Source organism: Ochotona curzoniae, unplaced genomic scaffold (genome assembly GCF_017591425.1).
Source record: "Ochotona curzoniae isolate NIBS_2020 unplaced genomic scaffold, NIBS_Ocur_1.0 scaffold_3223, whole genome shotgun sequence".
Lineage (NCBI taxonomy): Eukaryota > Metazoa > Chordata > Mammalia > Lagomorpha > Ochotonidae > Ochotona > Ochotona curzoniae.
The window spans coordinates 2,780,436-2,796,126 of NW_024467108.1; the positions used below are offsets into that span (position 1 = coordinate 2,780,436).

The 15,691-nt window shown below is 58.1% G+C and overlaps 1 protein-coding gene across 6 annotated transcripts in view; it reads right to left on the reverse strand.

Moving 5' to 3' along the window:
* Positions 1 to 2,077: 2,077 nt before the first annotated feature.
* The window catches only part of PDE2A (phosphodiesterase 2A), a 78,055-nt gene continuing 64,441 nt past the window's right edge, over positions 2,078 to 15,691 (reverse strand). For 5 of the 6 annotated variants that reach the window (XM_040964112.1, XM_040964113.1, XM_040964114.1 and 2 more), the window contains 25 exons: positions 14,239 to 14,298; positions 13,650 to 13,803; positions 13,410 to 13,462; positions 13,169 to 13,243; positions 13,002 to 13,043; positions 12,556 to 12,624; positions 12,198 to 12,328; positions 10,829 to 10,940; positions 10,193 to 10,232; positions 9,907 to 9,970; positions 9,625 to 9,697; positions 9,318 to 9,495; positions 9,032 to 9,144; positions 8,337 to 8,414; positions 7,512 to 7,634; positions 6,698 to 6,768; positions 6,408 to 6,530; positions 6,086 to 6,173; positions 5,837 to 5,884; positions 4,871 to 4,945; positions 4,679 to 4,778; positions 4,354 to 4,466; positions 3,964 to 4,002; positions 3,766 to 3,872; positions 2,078 to 3,633 (listed from right to left, as the gene is read on the reverse strand). In XM_040964112.1, the coding sequence (XP_040820046.1) occupies positions 3,423 to 3,633; positions 3,766 to 3,872; positions 3,964 to 4,002; positions 4,354 to 4,466; positions 4,679 to 4,778; positions 4,871 to 4,945; positions 5,837 to 5,884; positions 6,086 to 6,173; positions 6,408 to 6,530; positions 6,698 to 6,768; positions 7,512 to 7,634; positions 8,337 to 8,414; positions 9,032 to 9,144; positions 9,318 to 9,495; positions 9,625 to 9,697; positions 9,907 to 9,970; positions 10,193 to 10,232; positions 10,829 to 10,940; positions 12,198 to 12,328; positions 12,556 to 12,624; positions 13,002 to 13,043; positions 13,169 to 13,243; positions 13,410 to 13,462; positions 13,650 to 13,803; positions 14,239 to 14,298 (2,340 nt within the window). In that variant the 3' untranslated portion in view covers positions 2,078 to 3,422. Of the gene's footprint in view, positions 3,634 to 3,765; positions 3,873 to 3,963; positions 4,003 to 4,353; positions 4,467 to 4,678; positions 4,779 to 4,870; positions 4,946 to 5,836; positions 5,885 to 6,085; positions 6,174 to 6,407; positions 6,531 to 6,697; positions 6,769 to 7,511; positions 7,635 to 8,336; positions 8,415 to 9,031; positions 9,145 to 9,317; positions 9,496 to 9,624; positions 9,698 to 9,906; positions 9,971 to 10,192; positions 10,233 to 10,828; positions 10,980 to 12,197; positions 12,329 to 12,555; positions 12,625 to 13,001; positions 13,044 to 13,168; positions 13,244 to 13,409; positions 13,463 to 13,649; positions 13,804 to 14,238; positions 14,299 to 15,691 lie in introns of all 6 variants that reach the window. The other variant, XM_040964111.1, reaches the window with a different exon arrangement.

A 15,691-nucleotide genomic window follows, 5' to 3' on the forward strand; every position in this document is an offset into this window, starting at 1 on the left:
TCCCCACCGGCTTCTCTCTCAGGGGAGGTACGGACTGCGCCTGTGTGGCGCCACCTAGTGGGGCAGGCCGCTATAGACGTACCTGCACACAACCAATGCCTGCTCTACCCTACTTGCTAACCGTGCACCCATGGCAGTCCTAAGGAGAACTGAAAATGGAGGCCCCATCCTCTGGAGCACCTGGAACCTCGAGCCTCTCATCTACAGAATGGACTGACAGTGACTACACGCCAGAATCCCGGGGAGATTTAAACAAGAACCACGGCCTTGAAAGGGCAGAGCAGCTGTGAGAAGCTAAGGGGGCCACATCTTGTACTGTCTGAGAACTGCAGGAGGTAGAGCCCTCCTGCCTCCTACCCTGCACCTCCAGATCGCTGCCATCACTGACTGCCCTGACCACCAGCTTGCCAAGCTCCTACCCAAGGCTTTTCAAGGACCCTGCCTTCCATGGCTCCTCCCATCCATTGGTCACCACACCCTGGTTAAGCCGAACCCCATCCCAAGAATGAAGGCTGCCCAAAGCCTCCCCCACAGCCCTTCTGGGGCTTAGTGGCAGAACCTGTCTGAAGGCATATCTGGGCCTCTCTCCAGCTGCAACCTGGCCTTGCAGAGCAGAGCCAGCCATGGGCTAAGCACTCCAGTCTTTCTCCTCCCGCCTCTCTCAACTTCCAGGGGCCTTGATATGAGCTGTTTCTTCCCTCCCGGAGTGCCTGGCCCTGCTGCCTGCAGAAAAACCACACCTGCTCATCTTGCAAACCTTATTGCAGCTCTTCCACACAGAGCCCCAAGGCCACATGCCTCCACGGAGATGCCAGAGTTGCGTGTGAACTTGAATATGTCTCTCCAGAACAAAGCTAGCTCCAGGCTTGAGCACAGGGTCCAGCATCCCAGAGGAAATAGGGGATCACTCACTCAAACAGGTGACAAGAGAAGATGAAACCAAAGAAGGCAATGGGAGGGAGGCAATGCCCTTAGGATTTACACCAGGTTGTGCTTCCTATCTGCCCAAAGGACAAAAGATATAGAGATAGATGCTCATGCATACACATTGGTGCACAGGGTGTCACAGGCAGGACAACAGCCATGCCAGCCAATGCTGCCTCCATGTTTGGCTGGGTACCATTAGGACAGCCGTCTCCTGTCTCCTCCTGCTGAGCCTGACCCCAGCCTGACTGGGAGCCCTCTGGCCAGGCCTAGGAGCTGTGCTAAGAGAGGACAGAATCCACCTGAGGGAGTCCGACACATCTGGGCAGGGAAGGGACCTGGAGCCCAGGGCCAGCAGGAAGGCTGGAGGTTGCCAAGATCCTTCAGCCAGAGGAGTGAGCACTAAACCATGGCAGGCTGGGGAGCAGGGGCACAGATGGCCACAAGGTGCAGCTGGCATCCCAGGGGCACTGCTGGGGGGCATCACACGATAGCCCTGTCCATCTTCTCCCTGCCTGCCCTCCCTGCAAGAAAGCAGACCTCAGTGCTTAGCGCTCTGCAGCATGGACAGAGGGAAGGAATAGGAAGAGCAGGCAGGAGGGGTACAGACTGGTAGGGCGTCAGGGCTGTCCCGCCTTCAGCCTCCTGTGGCGGCTGCCCCTACCTCTCATAGTCAGGAGAGCAGGACACGAATTCCCTACATGACCCAGGTCATTCTGGCAGGGCCAACCCTTCAGCAGGACTCATAGAACCCAGGACACGAGGCTATGGGGACACAGACAGGCACCCCTGCAGCCTGCAGAGGCCAGAGGGCTAGATCCTGGCTGTATGGACAGCTGTGATCAGGAAAGACCAGCACATGCGAGATGTAGGAGGAGCTCTAGGCCACCTCCTCCAGGCAGTCTCTCTATCGCTTCAACCTCCAGACCTCCAGTCTTTGCAAAACCTCATGTTCTCTCACTGCTCCGTGCCCAGCCTCCTCACCTGATGCCCACATTTATTCTCCTACCACCTGGCCCGGGGCAGGGCTGGGCACCAGGCATGAGGAACTTCCACAGCCAGGGAATTCCAAAGGGCATTTGCTTCTCCCCGTTCTGTCCTGCCCGCCCCCCAGGCATAGTCTCCAAATAGCACCCTGGGGGAGGACTGGTACAAAGAAATAGATTTATTCTTCTGTACAAAGCGGTCAGCCCACGAGACCATATACAACAGTTGCACAGAGTCCTAGAAAAACGCAGCGCTCTAAAGGCAACTCAGAATAGGTAAGGCAGGTGGCCCCCCTCCCCCCACCCCACGACACGTACAGGACGACACAGAAAAGAGAGAAGCCAGCAGCTGGGCTGACCCGACACCTGGCCCTGAGGGGCCTCTGCAGCCCCCGGGACACAGATGGATATGGCCTTGAAGAGGAAGGAAAATCCTGCCAGGGCCGAGCCAGAGCCCCTCCGGCTGTAGGAGTTGGGGAGGTCCCAGGCCAAGGAGGTATGCTCAGGTGCTCAGAGCAGGGCTCTGTGTGCCCAAGAGTGACAGAGAGCACATGGCCTCTGCTGGGACCCCACAGGATGATGGGGACCTAAAGAAAACTTAGAAATCTGACCATCTTAGCCTCCTGTGTCGCCCAGCTAGGGGAAGGGACTGCCCTGGAGGCCACCCAGCCGGCAAGCAGCATAACCCACTCCCACTTGGCTCTGTCAACTCTATCTTGCTATCTTTTAGAGCCTCTGATGACTTCCAGCTGAGGAGCAGGGGGTCAGTCAAGTCCCAAAGCCCATTGGGAGTCCCATGGGGAACCTCCAGTGGGGGGCACCTTCCCCCCATGGCTGGTCCAACTCTACACTCTACTTCCCTACCTTACCCTTCAAGAGGATCCTAGAGACGCAAAGGGGAAAAGGACCCAGCAAGTGGGACAGAGGCACACAGGAACCTACCCACCTAGGGCTGCCTGGAAGAAGAGGCCTGGGGAGAGGACTTGTCCGGGTGTGGTCAGAGCTGAGGGGAAGGCAGGGCGGCTGGTGGGGTAAGGAATTCAGACTCCAACCTTCCCCTCGGACAGGAAAGACCAGTGTGTGTGTGTGTGTGTGTGTGAGTGTGTGTGTGTGTGTACACATTGTGTACCCCATGTGCATTTTGTATGTGCACAGGCATACATGCATGTGTATTGCAGTATGTGCACACATGTGTGCGTGTGTGTGTTCAGGAAGGTTCAGTGTCAGATCACTTAACCAACACACCCAGCAGAATCTGCTCTGATCCTGCCTGCTCTGGCCAAACAGATGACAAGGTCTTGGTGAGGACAGAAGCCTCATGTCCATTCTACAGACAGGAAAGTGAGGCCCAGGGTGGTCAGGACTTGCCCAGGGTCACACAGGAGGTCCTGGTCTACAATTCAGGACCATGGCTCTGGTTCCCAGTTTATCTGGCTGGTCCAGGGAAGGGATGTGGAGAGAGAACTGAGTGGTGAAGGAGATTGGGGTGGGGGGAGTCCCCTAGGAAGAGTGTCACTCAGTGTCCAGGCCACAGCAGCCATTGACAGGGGCCCTGGCACCATCCAGCCCAGCCACCTCGTACTCCTCGTCCAGGAAGTCCAGCGAGTTGTTGCTGGGGAGGCCGCGGATGGTGAATTTGTGCGACACCTTGGTCCAGTGCTCCCGGTTTGAGGCCACTCGCTCATACAGTTCGGCCGCCTTGGGAAACAGGTCCTGCAGCAGCCTGGCACGGAGAAGGGGGTAGGGGCAGGCTCAGAGGTCTGAGGTGAGACCGTGGGCAGCCAGCACCATGATACAGTGATGAGCTGGCCTGCCCCACCAGCCCCACTCCCGGCAGGACTGCACGCTCACTCACTTATAGATGGGCATGGCAATGTGCTCCATGAAGCTGATCTGCAGCTCGGGGATGTAGGCCTTCTCGCGGTCCATCATCTCCATGGGCCGGTTTCCCATGGCCTTCTCCTGTGGACGCAGGTCAGCAGGCCCGGCCCTCCGGTCCATCAGACACCCCTGGTCCCTCCCCCAACCAGGATACCCTGAGACACACTCTTACCAAGTCTCCCTGGGAGAAGAATTCTTTGTAGATCAGCTCCTGAAAGGCAAGCACAATCTTAGCACAGCCTGCAAGCAGGCTCCACCCACCCATGTTCCTGCAACAACTGCGTACAAGGGACCCTGCCACGAAGGCCCAGAGACTCTGACCACCTCCGGCCCAGCCTGGCAGCGGCATGGGCCCAGATGGGAAGAGGCGGCCTGGACCCAGCCTTCCACCAGCCAGGGATATGCAGCACAGCCCTGGGTAGGCTGGCGCCCTCTTTGTGCCTCCCTATCTATGACCTGAGATTGTCCAGGTCTCTGTCTCGCAGGCTGAGCTCAGTGGGTGGGGAATCGGGTGGGTCACATAGAGCCAGACAGTGCCCCTGCAGTGAGACAGGGAGCGTACCGCGATCTTCCTCGTCGTCTTCCAGCCCTTGGTCTGGTCCGAGAGGTCGCAGGAAGTCATCAGAAGACAGAGCAGGAGCCTGTGGTGTTGCTTGTTGGTTCGGTCATAGCCCACTTTTGAGGGAGGGGAGCATGGAGTCAGCCAAGACCCCTCATCCTCTTGGTGACTCCTAAGTGGCCTAGCAAGCTGAGCCCTCCTGATGGGCCCCCAGAAGCATGGTACAGCCAAGGAAGGAGGGGTACTGGGGGGATGGTGGGCTGGAACGCTCCCCCTTTCCACCATCATGTCCCTCCCCAGCCCCAAGGTCGAAGCTGACAGTGGCCACCTTCAGCCATCTTCTGAAGGTCCTTGAAGATGCGGAGGTGGTGGGCCAGGTCCGTGGCCAGGATGATATCACGCATCAGGTCCAGCATGCGCTGATAGTCCTGTGATGGGTGGTGGTGGGGTGTCAGGAGTTTCCTGCTGCACCCCAGCCCCCAGAGCCTCCACCCCGCCCACCCACATGTGCCCCCATCACCTTCCGGGAGAAGTGGTCAAAGATGTTGCAGCCATGGGTGTTGAGGATGGCGATGGCCTGAGCGAAGTGGTGCCTCTGGGGTGGAGGGAAATGCATGTTGGGGAGGACCCAGCTGGGGCACAGAGCCTCCCCTCACCTGAACCCAGGCTGGGCAGAGCCAACGAAGGAGAGCAAAGGGGCTCAGGACCCTCTCTATGCACTGCCATCACCTTCTACATGATGGGGGGCAAGGCCCTGGCAACTGCGAGCCTGATTCACATGGAGGGGAGGGCTCCCCGCTCCAGGTCTCCGAGGGTCTCGCCCATGGGGGTGCTTATGAAACCATTCCTGGCATCCTAGACATTAATTCATGCAGGCAACACTTCCCACCACCAAAGAAAGAAGGCAACAAGGCAAGGGCAGGGCCTTGTCTCCCAGCACTGAAGGGCTGTCACTCGGAGAAGGAGCAGGAGGGGAGAGCCTGCCACTAGACCTCCCAAGGGACAGCATCATGTTGTGTGTGTGTGTGTGTGTGTGTGTGTATGTGTGTGTGTGTGCAATGTTGTAGGAGACAGCAGGAGGCCAGGTGACCTTGGAAATCTTGTCCCCACTCTATGCCCAGTACAGGAAACTCAGAGCTGTCTCATACCTGTGCCTGCCTCAGGAAGCCCCTGTCCGTGTGTGGAGGGGTACAGACCCAAGCCAAACCAGCTAAGGCAGAGCTGAGTGTGGCAGGGGCTGCACACCACCCAGGACACCCCAGGGAAATGTGCCAGCCACAATCCACCCTTTGCAACCTCACCAAAACCACTCTGGCTAGACTAAGGACCGGAGCTGCCTAAGCGGGCTGAGCACTCGAGAGTCCATGTGCACAGCTGGGGATTGAAACGGGTGGAGCTAGGGGACTGGGTCACCATCTCTCTATGCCAGTCATGCTCCCCAACCCAAGGAATGGGGCACAGGATGGGCCAAGCAGAGTGGTGGTACCTCCATGACAGAGCCCTCGGAGCTATAGAGCGCAGCCAGCACGGACTTCTGCAAAAACCCGAAGAAGCAGCCTTCACTCCCCATGCCCCAGGTAGGATGACTTCCATCAGGGGCCTCTACCCTGCTGCCCCTGCCCTCCTCCCGCCCCTCTGCACCCTCCATGCACCTCCCAGACTCCCTTGGCTCCAGGGCTCCTCCCTCTCCCCCTCAACCCTGGATCTTCGCTTTAGCCAAGGAGCAAGTTCTCACCGAGGCCACCTGGAAAGAGTTGTTCGTGCCTCTGTGATCCAGGTCATGACACATGCAGGAAATGAACAAGGCAAAGATCTCGATGTCCCTGGTAAGAAGGAGGAGGAAGTCAGCCACCCTGCTGGTTCCTGGTGTCAGAGGGAGGGGGGGCTGGTGGGATGGGAGGCCACCTGCCTAGCAGCCTGGGACACCTGCAGCCCCTTCCCAGGCAGACATCCCACCCCAGCATGTGGCAGAGCTAGGCTGGAGCAGACCTGTTAGTTTGCTACTCACTGGCCATGTGGCTGGGGAGACAGCCGCGCCCACCCTGGGCAGCACTCACTCGAGGTAGTTGGAGAGCTCCAGGTTCTTGTAGAGCAAGTAGCAGAAGTGGGACACGGAAAAGGCGTGCATCCAGTTGTGATAGGGAGGATCACGGTAGCCCTTCTTCACCATCAGACAGAACCTGGCAGGGGTTAGCCAGCACGGAGGCCTCAGCCCTCCAGGCTCTGCCTTGCCCCATTCCTCGCCCCTCTCTCTTCACCACCTCCCCCGCTACACCAGGCCTGGCCTCCAGGTCCTCAGGAAGACCCCTCCCTGCATGGACGGGATAGTGGGGGCGGGGGCACCCACCGGGCCAGAGTGGGGCAGTCAATCTTGTAGTTGTTGATGAAGTTCATGTCCTGCAGCATGCTCAGGATGGCCTGGGGCAAAGAGGACAGCAGAGAGGCCGTGAGGGTGGTCAAGGTGGCGGGGCTCTAGCCTCCGCCTTTCTTGAAGCCCTACACTCAGAAAATTTTGAGTCTCAAACATAATCTTTAGAGAGAGCCCTAAAACAGTCAGACCATGCATTCTCAGAGCCATGAGCTCTGACAAATCTAAGGGTTCTAGCGAGTTGACACTGTGGCACACCATCAAAAGCCTCAGCCTGTGACGCCAGCATCCCATATGGACACTGGTTCATGTCTCGGCTGCTCCACTTCCAATCCAGCTCCTGCTAATGCACCTGGGAAAGCAGCAGAGGATAAACCAAGGGCTTGGGCCCCTGCACCCATGTGGGAGATCAGGAAGAAGCTCCAGGATCCTGGTTTCAGCTTGGTCCAGCTCTGGCCATTGAGACCATTTGGGGAGTGAACAGTGAACAGACGATCTCTGTCTCTGCATCTCTGTCACACTCTGTAACTATGACTTTCAAATAAGATAAACCTTTTTAAAAAGAGAGAAAGAAAAATTCTAAGAGATCTCAGCACTAAGAACTCAGTAACAAAGCTCACAAAAAAAAAAAATCCCCGAGACCGCTCTTCACCCTCAGGGCACCTCCTCAGCTTTCTTGACAACTCTGTCTCACCAGGAAGTTCTGACACACATCTGCCCTAAACCCCTGGCAGCACAGTCCCTCCCCCGTGCCACCCCAGCCCGCCAAGAGGTTGGAGAGGAGCCAGCGCACCATGGACGTGTCATCTTCCGGCAGAGAGCGTGGTGTATAGGTAAAGTTGGCAAAGTTGGAATCAATGGAAGCCACAGGCTGGATGCCGTCGTGGAGGAGTTTGGTGTATTCATCATCAGAGACCTAGACGGGACAGGCCGGGGCGTTAGAGGACCTCCCCGACCCAATGTCAAAGTCCTGGGGGTCCTCACCCACAGTGCACCACAGCCACTCACCGGAAGGCCACTGGACAAGAGATTCCCCCCTCTCCCCACAACCTGCAACCCACCTCCTGCACCTGCCTGCCTGTGACCACCCTAAGGCAGAGGAGATGCCCCTCACGATTCCCCCAAACCATAGCAACCTTCTGTGGCCACTAACTTGCAGCCCTTCATCTGGCCTGCTCCCTGTCTCATTTGCTCCTTCCCACCACAGCTCTGAGCCCAGGCCCAGTGTCCAGAAGCTTTTCTCTGGACACAGGGGAGAGACAACGTCCAAACAAGCAAGGATGCCCACACACTTAGAGCTAAGACTTAAGCATTTTGGACTCAGGTCTGGGAATGGGACGGAGTATCAGCCATGAGGACTGCCCAGGACCACCTGGGGAGCTGTGGGGATATGAAAGTTCCCAGGCTTTGGCAATTCCCAGGTTTGTTCCCCTGGATACAGGGAATAGGAGCAGAAGCCAATTTTTGCCAAGACTGGGTACTGCTGGCTACTTTCAACCCGAGAAACAGCTTAGAAGAAAGACTGCCCGCCAGGTGTGGCTGGGGAGGGGCAGGGAAGTGTTGGGGAGGGGCGGGGTCCCAGGGCTGGAGAAGGATGAGAGAGCAGGGCATGCCTCACCTTCATATGGTACATCATCATCTCATTGGCCAGATGGCTGCGGTACTGGGCTTCGTTCACTTTCTTGTAGAGGAGGGACTAGGGGCAGAGAGAGGGAGGAAGAGCTCAGGCAAGCTGGTTGTAAAATCTTAGCAATGCCTGGACCTGGGTTGTGGGTCATGTGGGAAGCCCCCTCTCTGTCCCATTGTTCTGGGACAGACCCTGTCCCAGCATTGTCAGGACCTCCCAGTAGGTTCAGCCCCTGCTCTGGCCCTCTGCAGCCCTGCAAAGCCTAGACCCAATCTTGAGCCATGGAGCCGGGCCCAGGGCTGGGAAGCAATGTAGGATGGGGGATGGGAGGACCGACTCCGGTTAGATTCCCAGGCCAGAGCTGCCAGCAAGCCCAGACACAAAGACCCGACATTTTTTAAAAGAAGCTGACCAGCATTTTGTGTAGGGTCTGCTACCAGAGAAGGGGGCTGCTTTTGACTACTAGGGTTTCCCATGTCCTGGGATGCTGAGTGGACAAAGAAAGAAATAGCATCCCCCAGTGATCAGGTGGGACACTGAGTCCAGAAGTGGGCAGCAGGTGTAGAAGGCTGCACCAGCCGCCAGCAGCAGACCTCCTGGGCCCACCCCTCTGGATATGGCAAGGAAAGCCAGTGGTACGCAGAATGGAGGATCCCGCCCAAGTCCAGGGCCAGGTGCCGCCTCACATGTGCGATGCTGATGCCGCAGTAGATGGAGAAGGCCGTGGCCAGGTCCTCATCGAACTTGCTGAACCACGGCCCATTGATCTTGTTCACCAGCTCAGCCACCCCGATGACCTCTGAAGAAGGGGAGAGGACAGGAGCAACTGCTAGAGGGGTGGGAGAGATGGACCTGCCCTCCTGGAGTTTCCTCAGGCCAGGTCTCATGCCTAGCTTGGGATCCCTCGAGTCCTGCCCCACCCCTACCCCCAGGACACCCGCACCCCAGGGCCCAGCTCCTCCAGGCCCGCACCCTGGTTCTCATTCTTGATGGGGAAGCAGAGGATGTTGCGCGTGCGGAAGCCAGTGCTGTCATCCACGCCGCGGTAGAAGAGTGGGTGGGCATAGGCGTCAGGGATGTTCAGGATCTGGCCCGTGGTCGCCACATGGCCTGCAATGCCCTGGTCAGCAGGGATCCGGATCTCGTAGCTCTGCCAAGGTGGTGAGAAAACTGGTGGCTCTGAGCCCCCTGCGTACTGTCCCCCGAACCCCTCCCCACCACACCCCGCTACACACACACACACACCCCGGGCAGCCCCAGGGCCAGGTGCAGCACTCACCTCATCGTCCACCACGCCCCCATCGAACACCTTGGCCACTAGCTCATTCTGATCCAGCAGAAACACGGAGCAGCTGCAGAGAGGGTGTGCGTGGGGGTCTAAGAGGTCTCGCCCCGCATCTATCCTCCACAATCCCCCACTTGAGCACTGGGGCTCCTCTGAACTGGCACTCGGCCATTTAAGTGATTTGGGGGTAGATGTCCCCTCCTGTGTGCCAGCAAAGCCAGCCTTGGTCCAGCAGCATACAGGCAGACAGCAAGGAAAATAGACGGATCCACTCACATCTCGGCATTGCTGAGGTTTCTGGCCTCCGTGATGATCTCCTGCAGCAGCACAGACACGTCGTCTGCAGGAGGGACGGTGGTGAGAGCCAGCTGCAGTGCTTGGGCCAGTCCCCCAGCCCCAGGCCCACCTGAGCCCACCTGTGCCCTCCTGCGCCCACCTGTGCCCACCTGTGCCCACCTGTGCCCACCTGCGCCCACCTGCGCCCACCTGCGCCCACCTGTGCCCACCTGCGCCCACCTGCGCCCAGCCCACTGCCAGGCCTGAGGGAGGGCAGAGCACTCACCTAGGTGAGTGAAGAGATTCTTAGCCACTTGAAGAAGCGCCTAGGAGGCAAGAGGTACAGATCGCAGGAAGCTCAGGATGGAGCTGAAGATGAGCAGGGTCTAATGACATCATCACCTGGCCACTAAGAGCGTGGGTGACAGAGGCAGAAATCTATTTCTCTAAGATACAGAGTCTTTCAAAAACTTCATGGAAAATGGAAAGCTGTCTTGGTGCCAAAATGTTTGAAATAAGAGCATATGGGTTGGGGTGTCTTCAAGAAATTGGTGGAAATGCATACTATTAAAAACACTTGCTGTAGATTTCTATCTTTTTTTCTCTTTTTCTTTTTCGCACCAAAATAAACAAAATTCCATTTTCGTGAAGTCCAGTTGCCTAATCCTTTATTGTAGTACATGCACTGAACACTAGAGGGCGGTCACACCCAAGGCCTGCAGCTCGTGTCCAGACCCTTGAAAGCCCTGCCTGGCCCTCCCAAGAAGCCTGTGGGTTACAGGTTACACAGTTGCCCCAGGGCAAGCCTGCCAGGAACCCAGAGGGGAAAGGAGTGTTTCCTTGTGGATGACTCCCTGGAGCAGAGGATGTGGCAAGTGGGTCTCTGAGAGATGCTCAGAGATGCTTGAAGCAGGTGGCTCACCTGGCACTCACACTTGAGCTTCTGCTCCTTCTGGAAGGCCAGGGTGCTGGTGAGCACTGTGCCCGTGTAGTGGAAGCAGTGCTGGATCACATGTTCGTCCTGCTCTGTGAATCTAGGGGTGGGGCATGAGGGTTCACAGTGGGGAGTGGGGCTGCAGCTCTTTGCTCCCCCATCCCTACTTCCATTCCTCCAAGGAGCCTACCAGGATAGCCACCAGCTGATGCAGACTCCCTCCTCGCTGTTCCAGCTTCCCCTCAGAGCTCCCACTACTCTTCAGGTCAAAACGTGTTCTCCTTCAACAAGAAATCTGCCCCATCTACAGCTGGCATCCTGTTCTTCCCTTGGTGTATCCCCCACACACACCAACAGCCCCATGGAGGGGCAGCAGCACTGCCCCCTGTGTGTCCAGCTCCTGCCCCAACCGTCTGTCTCTATCTGGGCCTGCTTTAGCAGCTGCAGAAATCTCTAAGCCAAGGTCACTCAAACTGGCCACCAACTGACCTCTAGGCACAAAGCTGCAGGAGCTGGAGAGGCTGATGGTGGAGGTGATGAGGGAGCCTGCTTCTGCCCACTCCCCCCACCAATGTGGCTGGATCCCCAAACCTCAGCCTGGTTCGTCCCCACCTCCCTGCTCCTGGCCATACTGTTCCCTGGTCTCAAACACCCTTTCTGCCTTCCTCCTGCTGGCTTTGAAGGTCAACTTCAGCCCCTGTAGGTAGAGCCCTGACTGTGCCATGGGAAGCATCTGTAAAATGTCTTAACTGGCCCTTCCCCTGACCTTACCACCAGCTCCATCCCACAGCCAGTGGGAGGGATTCTGGAACAGCCCTTCTCTGGCTAGGGAGCTGGGCTCCAACACTTTGGTCACTGCTCATGAGTTCCACACTCCTTAACATGTGTGGGACAGAGGGGGTCCTGCCCTGGGCCTCAGGGACTTGCCATCCAGTTCTTGTCTGGTTGTCCTACAATGAAACATCTCCTGCAGCAGCCAGGAACCATGGCAGAGCTGGGTCTCAGAGACAGGCCCCAGTGCTCCTGGCCCTGCCTGGGCCCCACACTGTGCAATCCCCTCCTCCCCAGCCTTCCTGGGGCCAAACAGCCAGCCCTGGAACACACATATGAAATGCTCAGCGTCCGTCACCAGCTGCCTGTCCCACCTTGGCTGGTTCATGTCCCCCTGGGCCCACCCAACTGTCTCCTGTACACCCCACTGACTCCCCACTGACTCCCCACTGACAGCTCTGAGCTCTTGGCCTTGGGCCGCAGACACCTGCTGGACAAGCAAGCCCTGCGTCCTGCTGGCCTCTCTCTGAACGCAGCCTCGGCCAGCAGCTCCTGAGCCACGTTTGCCCCGCCCACCTGGACTTACAAGGCTCCTCCGAGCTTGTTGAAGGCGCAGGCCAAGGCCACCACCTGGTCAGTGGCCCGGCTGATGACAGGGACACAGAGCATGTCCTGCACCTCACAGCCCAGCATGCTTTGCAGCTGCTGCACATCATCCTGTGGAAGAGAGGGAAGTGAGGGCAGTGAACATGTGTCACCACATGACCCTACCACCACCACCCCCATGCAACAGGTGCTTCTAAAAGATGCAAGCATGGCAGAAGCAGAGCAGGGTATGGGGCAGGTCCTGTCTTTCCTGTTCCTAGGTTGCCCTGTCACAAGCCCTGGCTGTGGGGGCTGGGCAGTAGAGACTTCCTTCTCCCCCTCCTCCAGTCATAGCTTACAGAGGTAAGGTCCTTCCATTGGATGGATTTCTTGTCACGCACCACCTGGCCCAGGCGTCCTGTCGTCAGCTGAGGGGGTGAGGAGAAGCTGGGTCAGGGTCCCGGCATCTGCAGACCAGGACCTCTTGACCCATTCTCAGCCCAAGTCTGCAAGGCTTCACCAACTTTATTAGTTAGTCCCCATTGAGGGTGGACTCAATGGCAGGAGGAGGAAGGCTGGTCTGGCAGAATCCCATAGAGAAGATTCTAGACGGGAGAGAAGCCAGTCCCCAACCAGGATTCTAACAGATGCTTAGCCTGTCAGACTCAGGATGTGCTGGAAGATTCTTCACAACCCAAGATCCAGATAATCCCATCAGATCCCAAGAGAGCCTGGAAGATCTGTGTCTGGGACAGACTCCTGGAGTGCCCTTCCAGACTCCGGCCTCTGTCCACCAGAAACTCACCGGAAAGCTGATCTCTTCCCCCAGCACTTTGTCTCCGATGACCTGAGGAAGGGATGGAATGGCAGAGCCGGTCTCTCAGTGACCACAGAGCTTTTCCCTGTCCACCCAAAGCCTGGGTCCCCACCCAGCCCAGCTCCAGGACACCCCATAGAGGCCTGGAGCCCCACCTTGCAGGACAACTGGAGATTGTCCTCGGACACCAGCAGGAGGCAGCAGTGAGCTGTCTGAGTCTCTTGCTGCAACTGTGGGGTAAGGAGGGGCAGGGTGAGAGGCTGATCACCATTCCCCCCCTCTTCTCCCCACCCCTACCCCCGCCTCTCTGACAGTCTCCAAAAGAATGGAGGAGTGGGGAAGGGCAGCACGTGGGAATCCTGCCAGAGGGTTGGGTGCCAGGAGTCAGGGACTCACGTATTGGAGGACTTTGAGCTGCAGGGAGGAGGCGTCCAGGTCGTAAAGCTCCCCTACAAAGGCCGGGTGCGGGTCAGAGAGGGCATCATCCTGGCCGCGAGGCTCCGCCTTCCAGCGCCATTCTCTCTAGATGAGGCTCTGCCTCCCCGCGCACCTGCCGCCCAGACTCTGCCCACCATCTGGCCCCTTGCTCAGATCAACCCGGTCTCTCCCTGGGGTCCACCCAGGCTGGGTCCTCACCGCACAGCTGCAGAATCTTCTGATCCTGGTCCGTATGGGCGTCCCCGCCCTTCTGGTCTTCCACCACCTCCACCTGGGCATTCTGGATGGCTCCAGGGGCCGCGCTGGGCTCCCGCTGCTGCAAGGCACGCACCCTCCGCAGAGCCACCAGGGTCTGGAGAGGGCCAAGAAGTTAGCACATCATTTGCTCCACCCTAGCTGTATTTGTGCCACTGCAGTGTCCATCATCAGAACCTGATCCCAAACTACCCAATCCTTGGCCCTCTGCCCTCCTGCCAGCTTCCACACCTTTAGCGCATCTCTGCTCTCCAGCACAGCTCCTGGCTCCTTCCAAGGTCCCATTTCTCTGTCTCCACTCACAGGGAGTTGTCCTCGCTAAGGACCATCCTTCCTGCCTGTTTACCAGGGTTTGGCCATCTTTTCTTGCCACTACCCCAGGCGGCTCAGGGTGCTATTATAATCTCCACTCTGAACTAAGGAATGGAGGCTCAGGGAGCTGGACTCACTTGCTGGGGGTGGAGCCGCCCTGGAGCCTGGGTCTGTCCACACCCTGACCGGGCCACCTTCCCCAACACCCTGCCTCACTCACATGCTTCTCCACTGCCTGCAGGTTCCACTCTTCATTGTCACTCAGCTGGCCGCAGTGTACCTGGAAGGAGGGGAGCACGTGCTGTGTCCTCTCTTGGGCACTGCACACTCAGGCCCCAGCAGCACACATATACACTCCACTCTGCAGGACCCTGTGACGAGCCAGGTGGCTTCAGCAAAGACCTCCTCCTGCAGGAAGCCTTCCAGGACTGACCCACTTTTTCTGCCTTCTGGCCCTTGTCCTGTCAGCATCATGGTCCTGGTGTGTGTGTGGGGGGGGGGGGAGGACGAGAGGTGTGTGGCTTGGAATCACCTCCACCCACCCAGCCCAGGCTGTGAGCCTCGGCCTCCCAGCTCCACCTTCTCTGGGGGGTTGAGCTACCCAAAGTCTGGACTACAGGAAGCAGTCCAACAGGTTGCATGTGCAGGGGTGGGGCAAAGGAATGAAGGGCCGAGCTCATGGATGGATAAAAGGATTGATGAACGCTCTGCTTCCACCCCTGCATGCTTCCAGTTTCTGCCCTGCAGATGAGCCAAAACCCAGGAAGATCATGCAGCCAGAAATGGCATGGCTGGCACCGGTCACTCCCACACCTCTCTCTGCCCACACCTTCCTTTCTCCACCCATCCTGTTCCTCTCCAGTTTGATTCTGTGTGCTGGTTGCCAGGGTTCCCTTCAGCCCATCCTTCAAACACCCCAACTCTGCTTGGGTGCTTGTGGAGGAAAACCAGACCTTGAGATGGGCAGGCCTTAGCCCGCCATGGACCCGGCCAGAAAAGCTCCCACCTGCAGCACGGCATGCTCAAGGCCACTTGCCACCTGCAGGAGTTAGTTCTCTGTACCTGCACTGGGAGGGGTTCCCTCCCTTCCTCGTCCCCTGCTGCCTCTGCTCTGGGATGCTGCCAGGAGCACATGGAGAAAAGCATGAGGTCTTGCTGGGGTGGGATGAGTGGGGGACACAGCCGTGGGGAGTGCAGGCTCCCACACCTGGGAAGGGAGGAGAGGGCAGACAGGGTGCACAGCACGGGGGAGCTCAACACGGGGGCCCATCTGGGAAGCTTCTAGAATTGCCTAGAAGGGTCGTGAGGCCAGGGCCCAGCAGGCAGGTGCTGGTGGTGTGGGATGGGAGGTATAGGGGGAGATGAGGATCAGGCTGGGCTGGGGACGAGACGCTGCACTAAGTAGGTGGACTGCATTCTGAGAGTGCCAGGCAGCCATAGCAGATGTCAGTGGGGTGCAGGGTGGACTGGAGGAAGTGATCAGGGAGGCAGGAGGTCCCAGAGTCCCAAACAGGCTGTGGCAAGGCTCTGTCTGTGACTGCCACAGGGTGGGGAAGGATGAAGTCAGGGCATGACAGGTGGTTACATGCTGGTATCTGACTGGCACTCTTGTCCTTCTGACCTGGGCCCAGCCCTGAGAGAAAGGAAAGGCTGGTATCCTTCCAGGGTTGTCA